This window comes from Chionomys nivalis, chromosome 15 (assembly GCF_950005125.1).
Source record: "Chionomys nivalis chromosome 15, mChiNiv1.1, whole genome shotgun sequence".
Taxonomy (NCBI): domain Eukaryota; kingdom Metazoa; phylum Chordata; class Mammalia; order Rodentia; family Cricetidae; genus Chionomys; species Chionomys nivalis.
Genome location: NC_080100.1, coordinates 52,328,097 through 52,343,213, shown reverse-complemented (window position 1 = coordinate 52,343,213; position 15,117 = coordinate 52,328,097). Strand labels below are relative to the sequence as shown.

Here is a 15,117-nt window from a genome sequence, read left to right as displayed (position 1 = left end):
TTTGCTTTTTTTAAACTTGAGTTTAAGCATATACACTGAGTAGTTTCAATTAAAAATACAAATCTTAATTTTTAACAATATGTTACTATGAACTAATTAAACTAATCTTCACTCATGAGTTACCAATTGGTTACTAAGGCAATTTCAAAATTATAAAACTAACAAAGTCAATATTCTTAGAATCATTATATAACTTTCCCAATGATAATCCAGAAGAACTCATAATGTTTATCATAAGCCTTGGTTCTAGAAGCAGCTATACCATCTCTGCTTAAATAACTATAACTTCTGTATCTTACAGCTTTTGTATAAGCAGAAGATAACAATGAGACTTAATGACACTATTGTAATTATTTTTAACTAAATAATTATTGTAATAATTATTTTTAACTAAACACAGAAACTATAAAATGATCAAATAGGTTTTAGAAGGTATACTGTACAAATATTATGAAATGTTATTTTAACAAATACCTCTGAAATTCTATTATTTATTTTAAAATTGACTGGTATCTGAAATGGCTATAGAAAGCCCAAGTGTGGTAGTGCACACCTTTAATTCCAGCACTTGGAAGGTAAAGGCAAATGGATCTCTGTGAGTCCCGGGCCAGTCATGTCTACAGAGCTAATTCCAGAACAGCCAGGCTACATACATACATACATACATACATACATACATACATACATATATCTGTACATGTATATATATGTATATGAAAACCTGGCTCAGGAAAAAAAAAACTAACAAAAAATATCTTACAAGATAAAACTTTTCAAAAGACAATTAAGTGTAACTGGGCTCCTGGAGGATGGACCCTAATGTGTTATAATGTGTCCTGAAGAGATCAGATCACCACATAGGAAAGAATACAAAGTACAAGAACAGGTACTTTGTACATGCTAAGGAAGGGCTGCAAAGGAACAGAGCCATGCTAAGTATGATCTCAATTTTTAGTCTCTTTATGGCATCAAGTATCAGTTTACAGCACTTTGCTATGGCAACCCTAGTAAATTCCTAAGAAGGCATCTGATGAGGCTAAAATTATCAATTAAAACACAGATTTCTAAAGAAACATAGCTTTATTCCATCTAAAACACACAGTGGCAAGAATAAAACAACTCCAGATTTATTAAAATGTTTGAACCCAAAGATGTTTTAAAATTCTTTGACTAATCTAACTGCACAGGTATCAGAAAACAAAACCTAGGCCATACTCTCCACATAATTTCATACAGCTGCTACATAGTCGACTATAATATTTAAAAAAAAAAAAAGATGAAAAATACTTACTTCCTTCCTCGAAACAATGGGGATGTGGAGGTCTGTATTGGACTGACAGTTCCATATGTCAGGGGCTGTAAGGTCACAGCTCTAGACAAGCTACCAAAAACACAGAATAATAACATAAATATTTTTCTTTAGAACCAAAAATTCCATACAAACTAAATACTTAGAAAAAAGAAAACAAAGTTTAATAATATTTTCTTTGCTTTCAAATATTGAATACAACAACATTATACCAAAGAGGAAACAGAACGTCATGACATGGTCCAAAATAACACGATACTTACTCTACATTTTGGAAGTTGTATTGTGCATCAATAAGTTGCTGGTGTGAATAAAGAGTTGGTGAGAGAGCAAAGAAGTTATTATGCTGTTGGTGGTTTGGAGTGAAGGGTGGACGACCCAAAATTGAGTTTGGGAACATGCTCTTGCTCACTGAAGGTGAACATGTATTCTTCTACCTATAATTTTAAAGGATAATACTAAATTATTATAGCTTAAAGACACAGAACTCTTTGGTTAGTATTATCAATACTTACAACAATTATCTTCAAATTAGTCATTTCATTTGCAAAGTTATTTCTGAAAGTTAAATACATCTTAAATTCTACTATGGGCAAAAAAATCACTAGTAGCTCATTTAAAATCTAAACCACAAAAAGCCAGGCGGTGGTGGCGCACGCCTTTAATCCCGGCACTCGAGAGGCAGAGGCAGGTGAATCTCTGTGAGTTTGAGGCCAGCCAGGTCTACAAGAGCTAGTTCCGGGATAGGCACCAAAGCTACAGAGAAATCCTGTCTCGAAAAACCAAAAAAAAAAAAAAAAAAAAATCTAAACCACATTCAAAGGCTTTCAATAGTGTGCATGTTTCAAATTTTCTGATGAATATGCTCTAATCAATTTACCTTAACAGCAACATAACTTTTACCACCACTATTCTAAACAACAAAAGAAATCATTCAAGAGATTTAATTAAATTGCACAGATCCTTACATTTATTCACAACCTAACTCATAAAAAGTACATGTTATCATGTGATAACCTGATATCTAGGATATGGTACTTTACATTATCTGAAGAAACAAGGAATATGTGTCACCTACTAATTCATAAAATTCCAAGATTCTTCTCAGCAGTTATACATAAAAGACTTGCAATCAAACAGTTCCATAGAGGGAGAAAAACTATCGAGGACAATCAGAACACATCACTAACCTAGTAAGACACTAGATGCTTTTTTTCAATGACTAATCCAGCAAAGATCTTCAAAAAGGTGGGTGAGATAGCATACAAAAATCAAGAGCCGGGAGGTGGTGGTGCACACCTTTAATCCCAGCACTCGGATCTCTGTGAGTTCGTGGCCAGCCTGGTCTATAGAACTAGTTCCAGGACAGGCTCCAAAGCTACAGAGAAAGCCTGCCTCGAAAATTGAAAAAAAAAAAAAAAAAAATCAAGAAAACAAATTTAAAATGATACTTGAGTGACCATTTTCTTAAAACATGTAATTAGAAAATTCTCAACCGAGAGACAGTGTACAATATAAGGAAAAAACAAAACAATAAAACACCATAAAAGTTAAGGGTCTACCACCAAAAAAGTCAACAGAATTAAGTGTTCAGCCTACCTACAAGAAATGCTAACCGCCACCACGTACCACTCACATATAAAAAGCTTTCATTTAGATTTCTAGTAGCTCATACTCAAAATAATGCATCCACAGATCACCAAAGAGGGAGGAAAAAGAAATAGGAAATAAGCAGAAACTATATCAAATAAACATTCAAAGTATATTTTTTAAAAAAAGCCTAGAGAACCCAAGTATGTGAGCCAAAATTATAACAGAAAAGTCCATGAAAAACAGAAACACAGAGCAGGAAGAGGGAGAGAAATGGAATTTTAGAATATCCAGAGAAAATCAGTTTATCAATATTCGAAGGGAGGAAATATTAAAAAGTTGGGGATCAAAATGTCTTTGGACTTTCTAAAATAATAGTGGAAGCCACAAGACACAAATTAAAGCCTTTAAAGCTTTAAAGCTTAAGTAAAATGTAAAGCCAGAAGGCTATCCCTGTGGATAATATCAATAAGGGAAAATGAAAATATTTGCAGATATGAAGGATAAAAAGAGAAAGGTGAGGCAGGTGGTGCACACTAGTAGTCCCAGCACTAAGACTGAGGTGCAAAACTGTTTAGCAGGAATAGTGACACACACAGAAGCAAGTGGATCGCCAAGTTCAAGGCCAATCTGGTACACATAGAGAGTCTCAAGCCAGAAAAACCACATTGGGGCAATTTCCCAGAAAGGTAAGGAAGGGAAGTTAACAGTAGCTCAAAGTCAGAGTAGAAAGATGGTCTCAAGATGATACTCAAGAAATGCAAATCAAAACAACTCTGAGATATCATCTTACTTCAGTCAGAATGGCAAAGATTCACAAAACAACCAATAACAAATGCTGAAGGGGCTATGAGGGAAAGGGAATCCTCATTCATTCATTGTTGGTGGAATTGCAAACTGGTCTATCCACTCTGGAAAGCAGTGTGGGTAAATCCTCAAAAAGCTAAAAATAAATCTACCTTATGACCCAGCTCCACTTCTTGTAGCTAGGAAATGGAAACAACATAAATGTCCTTCAACTAAGAAATATACAATGAAACTGTGGTATATATAAAATATACTAGGGAATCCCATTTAGCTGTATAGAAAAATGAAATCATGAACTTTGTCAGTAAATAGGTGGAACAAAAAAAGATAGAGTGAGGCAATCTAGATCCCCCCCAAAAAAAATGTGGCATGTTCTCTCTCATCAGAGGTTCCTAGCTCCAAATCTTCAGATGTGAGGACATACCCTGGAATTACTGCAGAAACCAGGAAAAAGGGACCATTGCTAGGGCACTTGGGTGGGGGAACAAAAGAGGGGACTAGCAGGGTACAAGTGATCTGATCCAGGAAATAGTTAGGAAGGGGGAGGGAAATAAATATAGGAGGAGGGGAGAGGGGAGGTTAAGTAACAGTAAGGACGTTTGAAAAATTCATAAGGAATTGTGCTATTAACTAACCTAAAACCTTCCAAGAACCAATAACTAACAAAAACCCCAATGCCAGGCATGAGAAAAGAACCCCACCCCTGCCCTTTGGTTTTGTCATAGAACTCATTTTGTAGATCAGGCTGGCCACAAACTCAGAGATTCACCTGTCTCTGCCTCCCAAGAACTGAGATTAAAAGCGTGCACCACCAAGCCCAGCTGCGAAGCCCTTTTGAATTGTTGGTCAAAGTTGTACCACAACAAACACTAACATTGCACGATAACCCTAAGGGTGAAGTAGTGGCATGCATGCCTTCACAGTAACCAAGAGCTCTTTAATTTGACTCAACAAGAGGGTCATGCCTGGTACTGAAAACCTACTAGTCAACTACCCAGAGTTAGTGAAATCATGGATCTTGGAGGAGAGCCTTACTAAACTAACATGATGCCTAACCACATTCTAAGTATTTGTCCTTAATACCCACAGATTACTGCAGTTCTCACCTCTCGTTAAGGAAAATTCTCTTTAAAATAAACAGAGACCATTACGAAAACCACAACCAGTGAAAATGCAGAGTCATATAGCCCACCCAAAGAATACACAATTTCCACACCTAAGGCATGGAGAACACTGTGGGAAGAGGGTTAGGAAGATCTAAGAGACAGAGGATCAGGGAGTTTGCTGTGAGACTGTGTCTCCTAGTAATGTCAGAGGCTACACTCGTACACAAAGAACTACAGTCAACTAAGGTATGCTGAGCGTGGGAGAAGTAGTCTTCCCCAGGAAAGAGCACACCAATTGGCTATCCAATACCAAATGGTCAGCCCTAAAATAATACATACAAGTAATATATACAAACTGAACAGGTTATAAGTAAGTATATATTGTGTTTACATATATGCAAGCAACAATTTGAAAAAAGGCTGTGAATTAAAAGAAAGCAAGAAGGGGCAAATGTAAGGATTTGAAGAAAACAAAAAGAAAAGGAAATGATATAATCCTCTTGAAAATAGAAAACAATAAATACTTTAGTACTAATAAAAGTCACTACACAGAAGGATATTTTTTTTTTTTTTGGTTTTTCGAGACAGGGTTTCTCTGTGGTTTTGGAGCCTGTCCTGGAACTAGCTCTTGTAGACCAGGCTGTTCTCGAACTCACAGAGATCCGCCTGCCTCTGCCTCCCGAGTGCTGGGATTAAAGGCGTGCGCCACCACCGCCCGGCACAGAAGGATACTTTTAAAAAAAAAGAAAAGAAACTTTATAGAGTATTCAATGAGTTATTAGTGCAGGCAGAGTTTTCTGGCCCCAGGAGCCAACATCCAAATTACCAAACAGAGGCTTTATTAATTATAAATGCTCAGCCAATAGCTCAGGCTTATTAATTAGTTCTTAAAATTTAACCCATTTCTATTAATCCAGGTACTGTCCCAAGGCTCATGACCTTTACCTCTATCCCATTTTGTGTGTTCAATTCATTCAGCATCCGGCTGGCAACTCCCCCAATTCTGCCCTTTCTCTTCCTATCCTTCTCATTTTGGCTTTTCTGCTTAACCTTATCCTGCCTGGCTATTGGTCAATCAGCTTCTTTATTAGAGAAATCAGAGCATAACTTACAAAAGAGTACAGACAGATTTTGACAGTATGTTCTCCTTTTTTTCCAATTAAAAAGGAAGGTTTTAGCTTTAACATAGTGAAATTATATACAACAAAACAGTTATTAAATAAGAATTACAGTCATAATATCTAATCTATTTGTATTTAGTAAAATCAGAGAAAATACTCTATTATCTATCCTATCTTTGTGAGTCTAAAGTTTTATACCTAATTTGCTTTTTGTCATAATTAAAAAAAAAACTGTAAGTTTAACTATTTAGTCTTTAACTCCTTCAAGGATCCCAGAGGGATAAAATGTTATCTAATGGCAGGAACATCAGGCTGCCTGGACAGTCACTCAAAGTTCCTTTGCAATACTGGGGCATCCACTCTGGCCTACAAGCCTAGGATATCTGACAGACTTTCCTGTGAAGCAGGGAATTCTGATGGACTGTCCTACCTTATCTGGGCAAAGTTCAGCGGTTGCCTTGTATGTGTCCTGCTGGTTCAGTTTGGATAATATACCATCATTAGTTTCTTTACCCACATGGCTAGCTTTTGCCATAAAGAAAACAAACTCCATACGGAGTTTCTTTGATGCCCATCATCTTCTCTAAAGTAGATTAGTGCTGCCAGGAGCAGAAATGTCTCACTGTCATAAAAAGCCTTATATTATTAAAACATTTTAAATGCCATTTTCTGTAGGTCTTTGAAGTATTTGATGACCATCTATCTAAATGTTTACCCTTGAATACATACCTTACATGACTATAAGTTTGACAATTATAGATGACTATTAACCTATATTTTTAACTATACATTATATTTTTAAATGAGTTGCTTAAACATAGTATCCCAAACAAAAGTAGAAACACACATACAGCATAACAGAAATAACTTTAAATTTGTACCAATAAACTAAAATTCTTACCAATATAAAATATTGAGATTAATTTTTGGAGTAAAGTAGATTCAATAATCTACCCTTCCTCCCATCATTTCCATATCAGACCTGAGTGTTTTTCTATTTTTTTTTTTTTTTTTTTTGGTTTTGGTTTTTCTTTTTTCCAAGACAGGGTCTCACTGTAGCTATCAGGCCTATCCTGGAACTAGCTCTTGTAGAACAGGCTGGTCTCGAACTTACAGAAATCTGCCTCCCAAGTGCTAGGATTAAAGGTGTGTGCCACCACTGCCCAGCGGTACTTGTTTTTTTTGTTTGTTTTGTTTTGTTTTTGTTTGTTTGTTTGTTTGTTTGTTTTTGAGATAAGATTTCTCTGGGTTGCCATGACTGTCCTTGAACTCACTTTGTAGACCAGGAGGGCCTCCAATTTAGAGATCTGCTTGCCTATGCTTCCTAATGCTAGGATGAACAACAGTAGCCACCACACACAGCCTGGCAATATGTTTCTTATAATAATATAACCATTAAATATACCAATTTAGTTGTTGTATTTGTTATATATCATTTACTATATATTATACAGTATATTTACACATTTTATATTATGAAATTATATACCGATATGTTAAGTTTTAGGTGTGTATATAGTGTGTATGTAAAAGATTATTCAGGTTACAAAAAATGCTAAATTTTCTTTTCTGACAAGCAAATCAGAGAATGAACTACAAAAGCTTAATTTTTTTAGCAGAAGAAAAACAAAGTCTAAGCAGATAAATGTATTAGAGAATGACATTAAAAAAAATTAGAAAAACTGTTAGAATCAATAGAATGGGGTTGGGAGGGAGCCTGAAAAGCAACTAAAACTCACACATACAAATTTTGTTCCTTGATTTTCCAATTCTGTGGGATTAAAATTTCCTAGGTTGACCACTATGAATCAGTTTCATTAGTCCAAGTTTCATCATAAGTAGTGGACAGGCAACTTACCATCATTATCATACCTCATTCCAAATGCCTGACTCTAATTTTTACCAGAGACAAAGTATTGTCTATAGGAAATAAGTCTGTCAAATTCTTCATGAAGTCTGTACTTCCTATTATTGGGGGTGGGGGGTTGCTTGGTTTTGTTATTTTTTTTATATCTGCTGACCTGTACTCTCTGAATTTCACTGTTTTGAGGGAAATGATGGTTAAGATTTGGTTCCCTTTATTCCACTTCCGTGAACTAACTTCTCATTTTAAAACAACCTTTTTCATGGGATTTATCAAAAAAAAGTCATTAAGTGATTAGCTATAACAAATTTTGCTAGACATTTCGTTTTGCGGGAATACAGAAACTACAGACCTAACTAAAAGAAGCCATCTCTACTTAGAAAAACTAGAATTAAAAAGTTCTATTTTAAGTCATGCATAGTGGCACACACCTGAAATCCCAGCACTTGGAAGGATGGTCAGCATTTGAGACTAGTTGGGAAGACACATCAAGTTCAAAACCAACCTGGACATAAGATTGTCTCAAAAAACACAACATCAAAGTTCTACTTCAAAGCCAGGAGTAGTGGTGCATGTCTGAAATCTCAGAATCCAGGAGGCTCAGGCAGGTGGGTCTGAAGTTAAGCACAGCCTGGGTTCCATAGGAGTAAAAATCCATCTCTAAAAGCAAACATGAGAGCTGGAGTGCTCAAAGGTTAAGAGTACTTCCTGCTCTTACAGAAGACCCAGGTATGGTTCTCAGCACCTGCATGGTGACTCATAAACTATCTGTAACTCCACTTCCGGGAAACCCAATGCCTTCTTCTTTCCTTCCAGGGAACTAGGCATGCACATACTAGTATGTGTGTGATACACACACATAAATAGACACATCTGAAAAACTAAAATAAAAACAACAACAAATGCTATTTCAGGTTCATTTACAGAGGTTCACTGTTCAACATCTAGACAATCTTTTAACTACAAACAATAAACTGTCTTTTTCTTCTGGACCCAAATAAGGCCCTATATGTCTGCATTCAGACTTAAGGATGCAAAAATGCTAATGATACACCTCTCACTTTGATTTCTATCCCATTACACAATCAACTCCAAAAAAGTTAAAATATGATACAGTACCCAGAACTACTCTATAACATTAAAACCAAATGATTCTACGCTTAAAAGCTTAGAAGCCTAGACAATTGTTAAAAATAATTAAAATTTTACTCTAGGGTATGTATCTAGTTCAGCATATCCCAATGCAAAAATGGAGCATTAGTTTCTATTATACTATTTTATTGAGAAAGGGTTTCACTGTCCTAAGCTGGCTGGCCTGGAACTCTCTAAGCAGACCAGGCTGGCCTTGAATTCACAGAGATCAGTCTGACTCTGAAAAGCATTCATTCTTCTGGAGTACTTCTAAAATAAAATACTACTCAGGCTCTCTCAAGAATCTTGACCCTTAAGTCAAACTCCTAACTGGGCAACCTTCAAAATAGAACCATTCCTAGAATTAACAAATAGTATTCGATGTTCACCCCCACAAATAGCCCATCTGACCATCTAGAGAAATGAAATCCTTTTTCTAATATATTTCAATGATGATTGTAATGATACTGAAACAATGATCTATTGCAAAAATACAAGGGAACCAGATGTAGTGCCACACACATTTGATGCCACTACTGGAAAGGCAGAGGCAGGAGGATCTCTGTGAGTTCAAGGCCTGCCTGGTCCATAAAGGAAGTTCCAGGCTAGCCAAGGCTATGCAAGACTTAATAGCAAAACATAAGGAATCTTTATAAAAATATAGTTAAATGAAATAAAATCACTATACCAGAACGTCATAAAATTTTAACTAATTTACAGTTGTTTGTTTGCTTTGCTTTGTTTTTCGAGACAGGGTTTCTCTGTGTAATAGCCCTAGCTGTCCTGGAACTCGCGCTGTGGACCAGGCTGGCCTTGAACTCACAGACAGTGCTGGGATTAAAGGCCCAGTTTCTTTATAGTCTTAATGAAGCTTCCTCACTAAAGACAATCTGTAAAAAATTATTCTTTGCTATCTGTGGTAGTATGATAAATTTTATACTAACATCCAGAAATGGATAGCATCAAACTTTTCTTACCTTGAATTACTGGCTTTTTAATCTGTACTAAACAGTGAAACAGAATAACCTAGGTAAAATCATTACTGTTTTTAAAACCATGAAACTGGTTCCTGCCTTGAAAAAAGACCCTTAAAGACTGCTTTGTCTAATATGCTTAAACCAGTGCAAGATTAATACAGATTTATGTGCAAATGAGCAGACATGAGACAAAATAAATAGTTCAGAAAGAATTTCTAATGATAACAGTATTTGGTCTCTTAATTTGCAACTTAATTATTGTCCTCCAATTGATCTCTCCTACAAGTTATAGAAGACTCAAGTTTACATAATGGTCTCTTCACCAAGACTCCTTGGAAAGCAGCACCTCCCAAATACAAACAAGAACTGAATGGTTAGATCAAGTTCTCTGTTCACATTAACTAAGTATCTTTGATCCCCTAAAATGTCCGGTTCTTTTCTCCACAACAGAAAAAGTCTAACTCCTAAATCCTGCTCGCCCACTGTCAAAACCACCTTCGGGTTTTAACGGAGCATTCCTTTCCTTATTAAAAATTAAATTCCATCCAAGAGTTAAAAGGAAACTCTAGCAACACGGCTCCAAATGGACATTTCTCAAATAACCGAAAACTGGCCTGTTTCACACGGAGCCTATGTACGGGACATTTCTAGATCCCATACAATTGGGGCTATTCACACCTACCAAGTAATGTTTCTAATACCAGTTATTAGTCAGTGCAAATTAAAAATGTTATTGTGGTTAGCACACCAAAGCCTGGTAGGACTGAACTATATGATGGAAGTGCATCTGTATTCAAACACAAGACACACACACACACAAAAAAAAAAAAACAAGTACTTAATTTTCTAACCGTACTTGCATTGTTTCTTTCTCTTCCTTATATCAACAATCTTACTTTTAAAGATGAAAGAAGCGAAACAAGAAAGAAAACTTAAGTATCTTGTTCTTTTCTTTTATGCGCAATCGATTTATCTTCAACAAAGCTCAAAGAGGCCAAACCAAGGCAGGGAACTTAGATCCGAGCCTGGTAAACACATGAGCCCCACCACCACTCTGGTGCTCTTAACCAGATAAAAGGAGGGAGCACCTAGCGACGAAATCTGACCGGGGAAACCATCCGCCCGTCCCAACCTGTGTTTTGACCGAGGGGACTTCACGCTATTTTAATTAAATGCCTCAAAGATAAATGCCTTCCACGATAGTACATTAATGTGGACATTTACCTTGGCTCGCCACCGCCTTTTGGAATATCAGATGGGAGTATCTAGCCAGTCTTACTCTTTCGGTCTAGGGAGTGAGGACAGCGCGGGAGGCGGCGTGAGAACTAGAGAGAAGGCGGAATCAGAGAGAAGCCAGCGGCGCCAACATTCTTCACCGAGTCCAGCACCCGGGGAACGCCCCTAGTCCGGTAGCCGCAGGGCAGCGCCAGGCTCTCTCTCTCCCGCGCAAAACACAGCGCCAGTTTCAGAAAAGTTTCGCGCGCCCGGCCGGGGAGCAGGGCCTGCACGCGTGCATCCCCTCCGGAGACCCCCACTCACCGGCGTCCACGCCGAAGGGCCGAGCAGGGCCCAGCGGCACCGCCCGCCAACGCGGCCGCCCGAGCAGCCCGCAGCACGGCCAGGCCCAGCTCGGGCGGGTGACCCAGGAACCGGCAGGGCGGCGGCGAGGCGACAGCCGACACGGCCAGGCCCGCGCGGCGGTGGAAGGTTGGGGGCGGCGACAACAAAAAGAAAGGGAAAAAAAAAAGCGGAAGACCAAAAAGTCGCCGAAAAGGCGGCGTAGACAGCCCTGTCAGAGATACCCGGAAGATCGACGTGACCCCGGATGGGAATAAACAGCGGGAGCCAAAGGTCAGACTTCCGGCAGCCGCCTGTGGGGAGCGCGTTGGCTGAACTGCGCAGGCGCGAACTTACCCGCCTTGGGATGGCTTGGCGGTCTCCGGCGAGGCGCTGGGCAGGGACCGGACGGGGACCGGACAGGGACAGAGGGGCCGGTGCAGCTGCTCTTCCGTTGGCCATTTCCTGCGGGCCTGCTCTGTCCGTCGCGGGCCTTCCAGACTATCGAAAACCAGCCTAACCTCGCCCTTACTGGGAAGATCAGTATTGAGTTTTAGTTGGTCTTGGAGACAAAAAAAAAAAAAAAATGCCTATAATGCCCAAAACCCACCCAGTACCCTGTCTCACTTGTCCAACAGGCACTGCTGTTTCTCACAGAGTGACCTCTAATATATTGTGAAACTGTCTAAACTGCTGGATTTATTGATGTAAATCTGTTAACGATGGTCCCGATATTGTCCCACTCGGACAACATCCGACTGCTTCCATTCCTTAAACCGATAATTTGTCATCTTTGTAGATGTGATTATTGCTTTCGTTTTTTCTAGTTGTTTCTTTATTATTTTCAATGCTTTTAGTTAATAAAATTTTATTTAAACTTTAAATTTTCTTTCTTAACTCACAGAGGTCACCGTCATGATACTTAGGGTCATTTAATAACTTACTATATACTATTATAAAATATACTGATTACTCTATAGTATGCTATCTTACTATATACTGATTGCTCATTGTATAATGATTATATATAATGAATACTAGTTATGAAATACATACTATATAGTACTATATACTGATTTAGCTGAATTCCACATCCTATTTTGAAATCCTATATAATTTCCACGTTATTTCTTCTTTGGCCTGTTGGGCGCTTTACAAGTACAGTAATATCTGAAATTATAGAAATATTTCTAAATATTTTCTGTTAATAATTTCTAATTAGTCATTTTAAATGTACTAAAACTTGTCACATGAGTCCAAGTATCAATGAGGTAATGGTCATTGTGCATTGGAAATAAAATATAAAATGATTGGATAGCATGTCTTACAAACATCAGTCAAGTCTGGTCAGGTGATGTTATTACTCAGATCTTCAACATCCCTACAGTTTCCTGCCTTGCTTATCCTTTTAGTTACAAGAAAGGCTTACTGGTGGGCTGGGACTGTAGGTCGAGTTCAGCCTACCGTGTGAGGCCCTGGGTTCAATGCCCAGTGCTGAAAAGTACTGAAATATGACTATAATGTGGCTCCTTCCATATTTCTCGTATGTCTATCAGTTGTTGCTGCCAGTTTTCATCTCCTACATAAGTTTTATTATTATGGACTGCCCCCCGCCGCCCGTGTTAAGTGACCTGTTCTTTGCTGTTACTGTTTTGCTCTAGAATAAGGTCTATCTGATCATAATGCTGGCATTCCAGCTTTATGGTGTATACTACTAATGGGCATTCTAAAGGGAAAGTGTGTTTACTTTTTTCCTCACTGTGACCAAAAAATCTGACAGGAAGAAGCAAAGAAAGGGTGTTGGTGGAGGCTACTTGTCATTCCCAGCTACCCAGACCACGAAATAATCACTCAGAAATTATATTATTTAAATCATTGCTTGGCCAGTCACTTAAGCGTATTGCTAGCTAGCTAGCTAGCTCTCATATCTTTGGTTAACCCATTTCTGGTTTGTTTGGTTTTTTTGTTTTGTTTTGTTTTGTTTTTGTTTTTTTGAGACAGGGTTTCTCTGTAGCTTTGAAGCCTGTCCTGGAACTAGCTCTTGTAGCCCAGGCTGGCCTCGAACTCACAGAGATCCGCCTGCCTCTGTCTCCTGAGTGCTGATATTAAAGGCGTGCACCACCATGGCCTGGCTTGGTTAACCCATTTCCATTAATGTGTATATCGCTACATGGCTGTGGCTTACCCACAAGATTCCAGCATGTCTGTCTGCCATGGCAGCTACCCGTCTTTTCACTGACTCCACCTTCTTTCTCCCAGCATTCAGTTTAGTTCCCTACCCTGCCTAGCTCTATTCTGCCCTATCACAGACCAAAGCAGCTTCTTTATTCATTAACCAATAAAAGCAACACACATACAGAAGGATTTCCCACACCAGAAAGGTTTTTGTTAGCTTGTGGTTTCAGAAGTTTCAGAGCATCATAGCTAGGGAGGCATGGGGGAGTTCAGGATAGCAACAGCATGCTCACACTTGTCCAGTACCCAAACCTATATACCCCCTTGGACGTCTGTACATTAGAATGGCTGTTCTGAACCACTAAGCTTCACCGAGGGCTCCGCATACATTTTCACTGTCAATATTTGTATGCGCTGAGCCACCACACACAGTCAAAACAAAGCCAACCAACCATGACCGAGTTGGATTATGACTCGTAGATTCTGTCCTTCCTCATCTCCTAACTCTGTGCTTTCTTGATCTCATTTATAAAGTATATACCCTACCCAAACTACTACATCTTTCAGCTTCCACAAATATCAATCCAAACTGCATCAGAAACCTTAATTTAAGACAGGAAATGCAGAAACTTCTAGAGGAAAACATGGTGAATGCTCCTCCAGACACTGGAGTTCGGAAAGTGCTTCCTGAACAGGATTTCAATAGCACAGGACCAAGCCCCAAGCATCAAACAGATGGGCCTACACGTAACTAAACAGTTTCTGCAAAGCAAAAGAACTATAAGGGGCTGGAGAGATGGCTCAGTGGTTAAGAGCACTGACTGCTCTTCCAAAGGTCCTGAGTTCAATTCCCAGCAACCACATGGTGGCTCACAACCATCTGTAATGAGGTCTGGGGCCCTCTTCTGGCCTGCAGGCATACACACAGACAGAATATTGTATACATAATAAATAAATATTAAAAAAAAAAGAACTATAAGAGAGCGAACAGCCCATAGAACAGAAAAAATCTATGCCAACTATACTTAAGACAGTGGCCTAATGTCCAGAATTCCAGGACTGGAAGAATGAAATACCAAGAAATTCAAACTTCCAGTCAGCAGTCAGGCTGCTGAACATATGCTTTATAAAAGAAGAAACACAAATAATTACTTTTTAAAACTTCAACAGCCCTAGTCGTCAGAGAAATGGAAAAGTTACTTTGAGACACCATCTCACTCCAGTCAGAATGCCATCATAAATCTGGCAACAAATGTTGAGGATGTAGGGGCAGTCCGGCACCATCATACCAAATGCCCTGGGTTCTACGCCCAGGCATGGGAGACAGGAGCAGCCACAGCTCCGTGCCGTGCCTTGCAGCTGAGCAGGATGGACTCAACCAAGCCCTACTTATGACCTAACCCAGAGCCCTGGTGCCAGGCAGTCGGGCATCATTGTGGTAGGAGAGTACAGGAAGGGGAGGTAGAAGAGAGAGGTGGAA

At 38.8% G+C, this 15,117-nt stretch overlaps 1 protein-coding gene across 5 annotated transcripts in view; it reads right to left on the bottom strand.

The window, feature by feature from the left end:
• Positions 1-11,715, bottom strand: part of Tent2 (terminal nucleotidyltransferase 2) — a 54,620-nt gene extending 42,905 nt beyond the window's left edge. For 3 of the 5 annotated variants that reach the window (XM_057789573.1, XM_057789576.1, XM_057789577.1), the window contains exons 1-3: positions 11,130-11,715; positions 1,573-1,746; positions 1,292-1,381 (exon numbers count right to left, since the gene is read on the bottom strand). In XM_057789573.1, coding sequence (XP_057645556.1) covers positions 1,292-1,381; positions 1,573-1,709 — 227 coding nt within the window. In that variant the 5' untranslated portion in view covers positions 1,710-1,746; positions 11,130-11,715. The remainder of the gene's footprint in view (positions 1-1,291; positions 1,382-1,572; positions 1,747-11,129) is intronic. The other 2 variants (XM_057789575.1, XM_057789574.1) reach the window with 2 other exon arrangements.
• Positions 11,716-15,117: the final 3,402 nt, after the last annotated feature.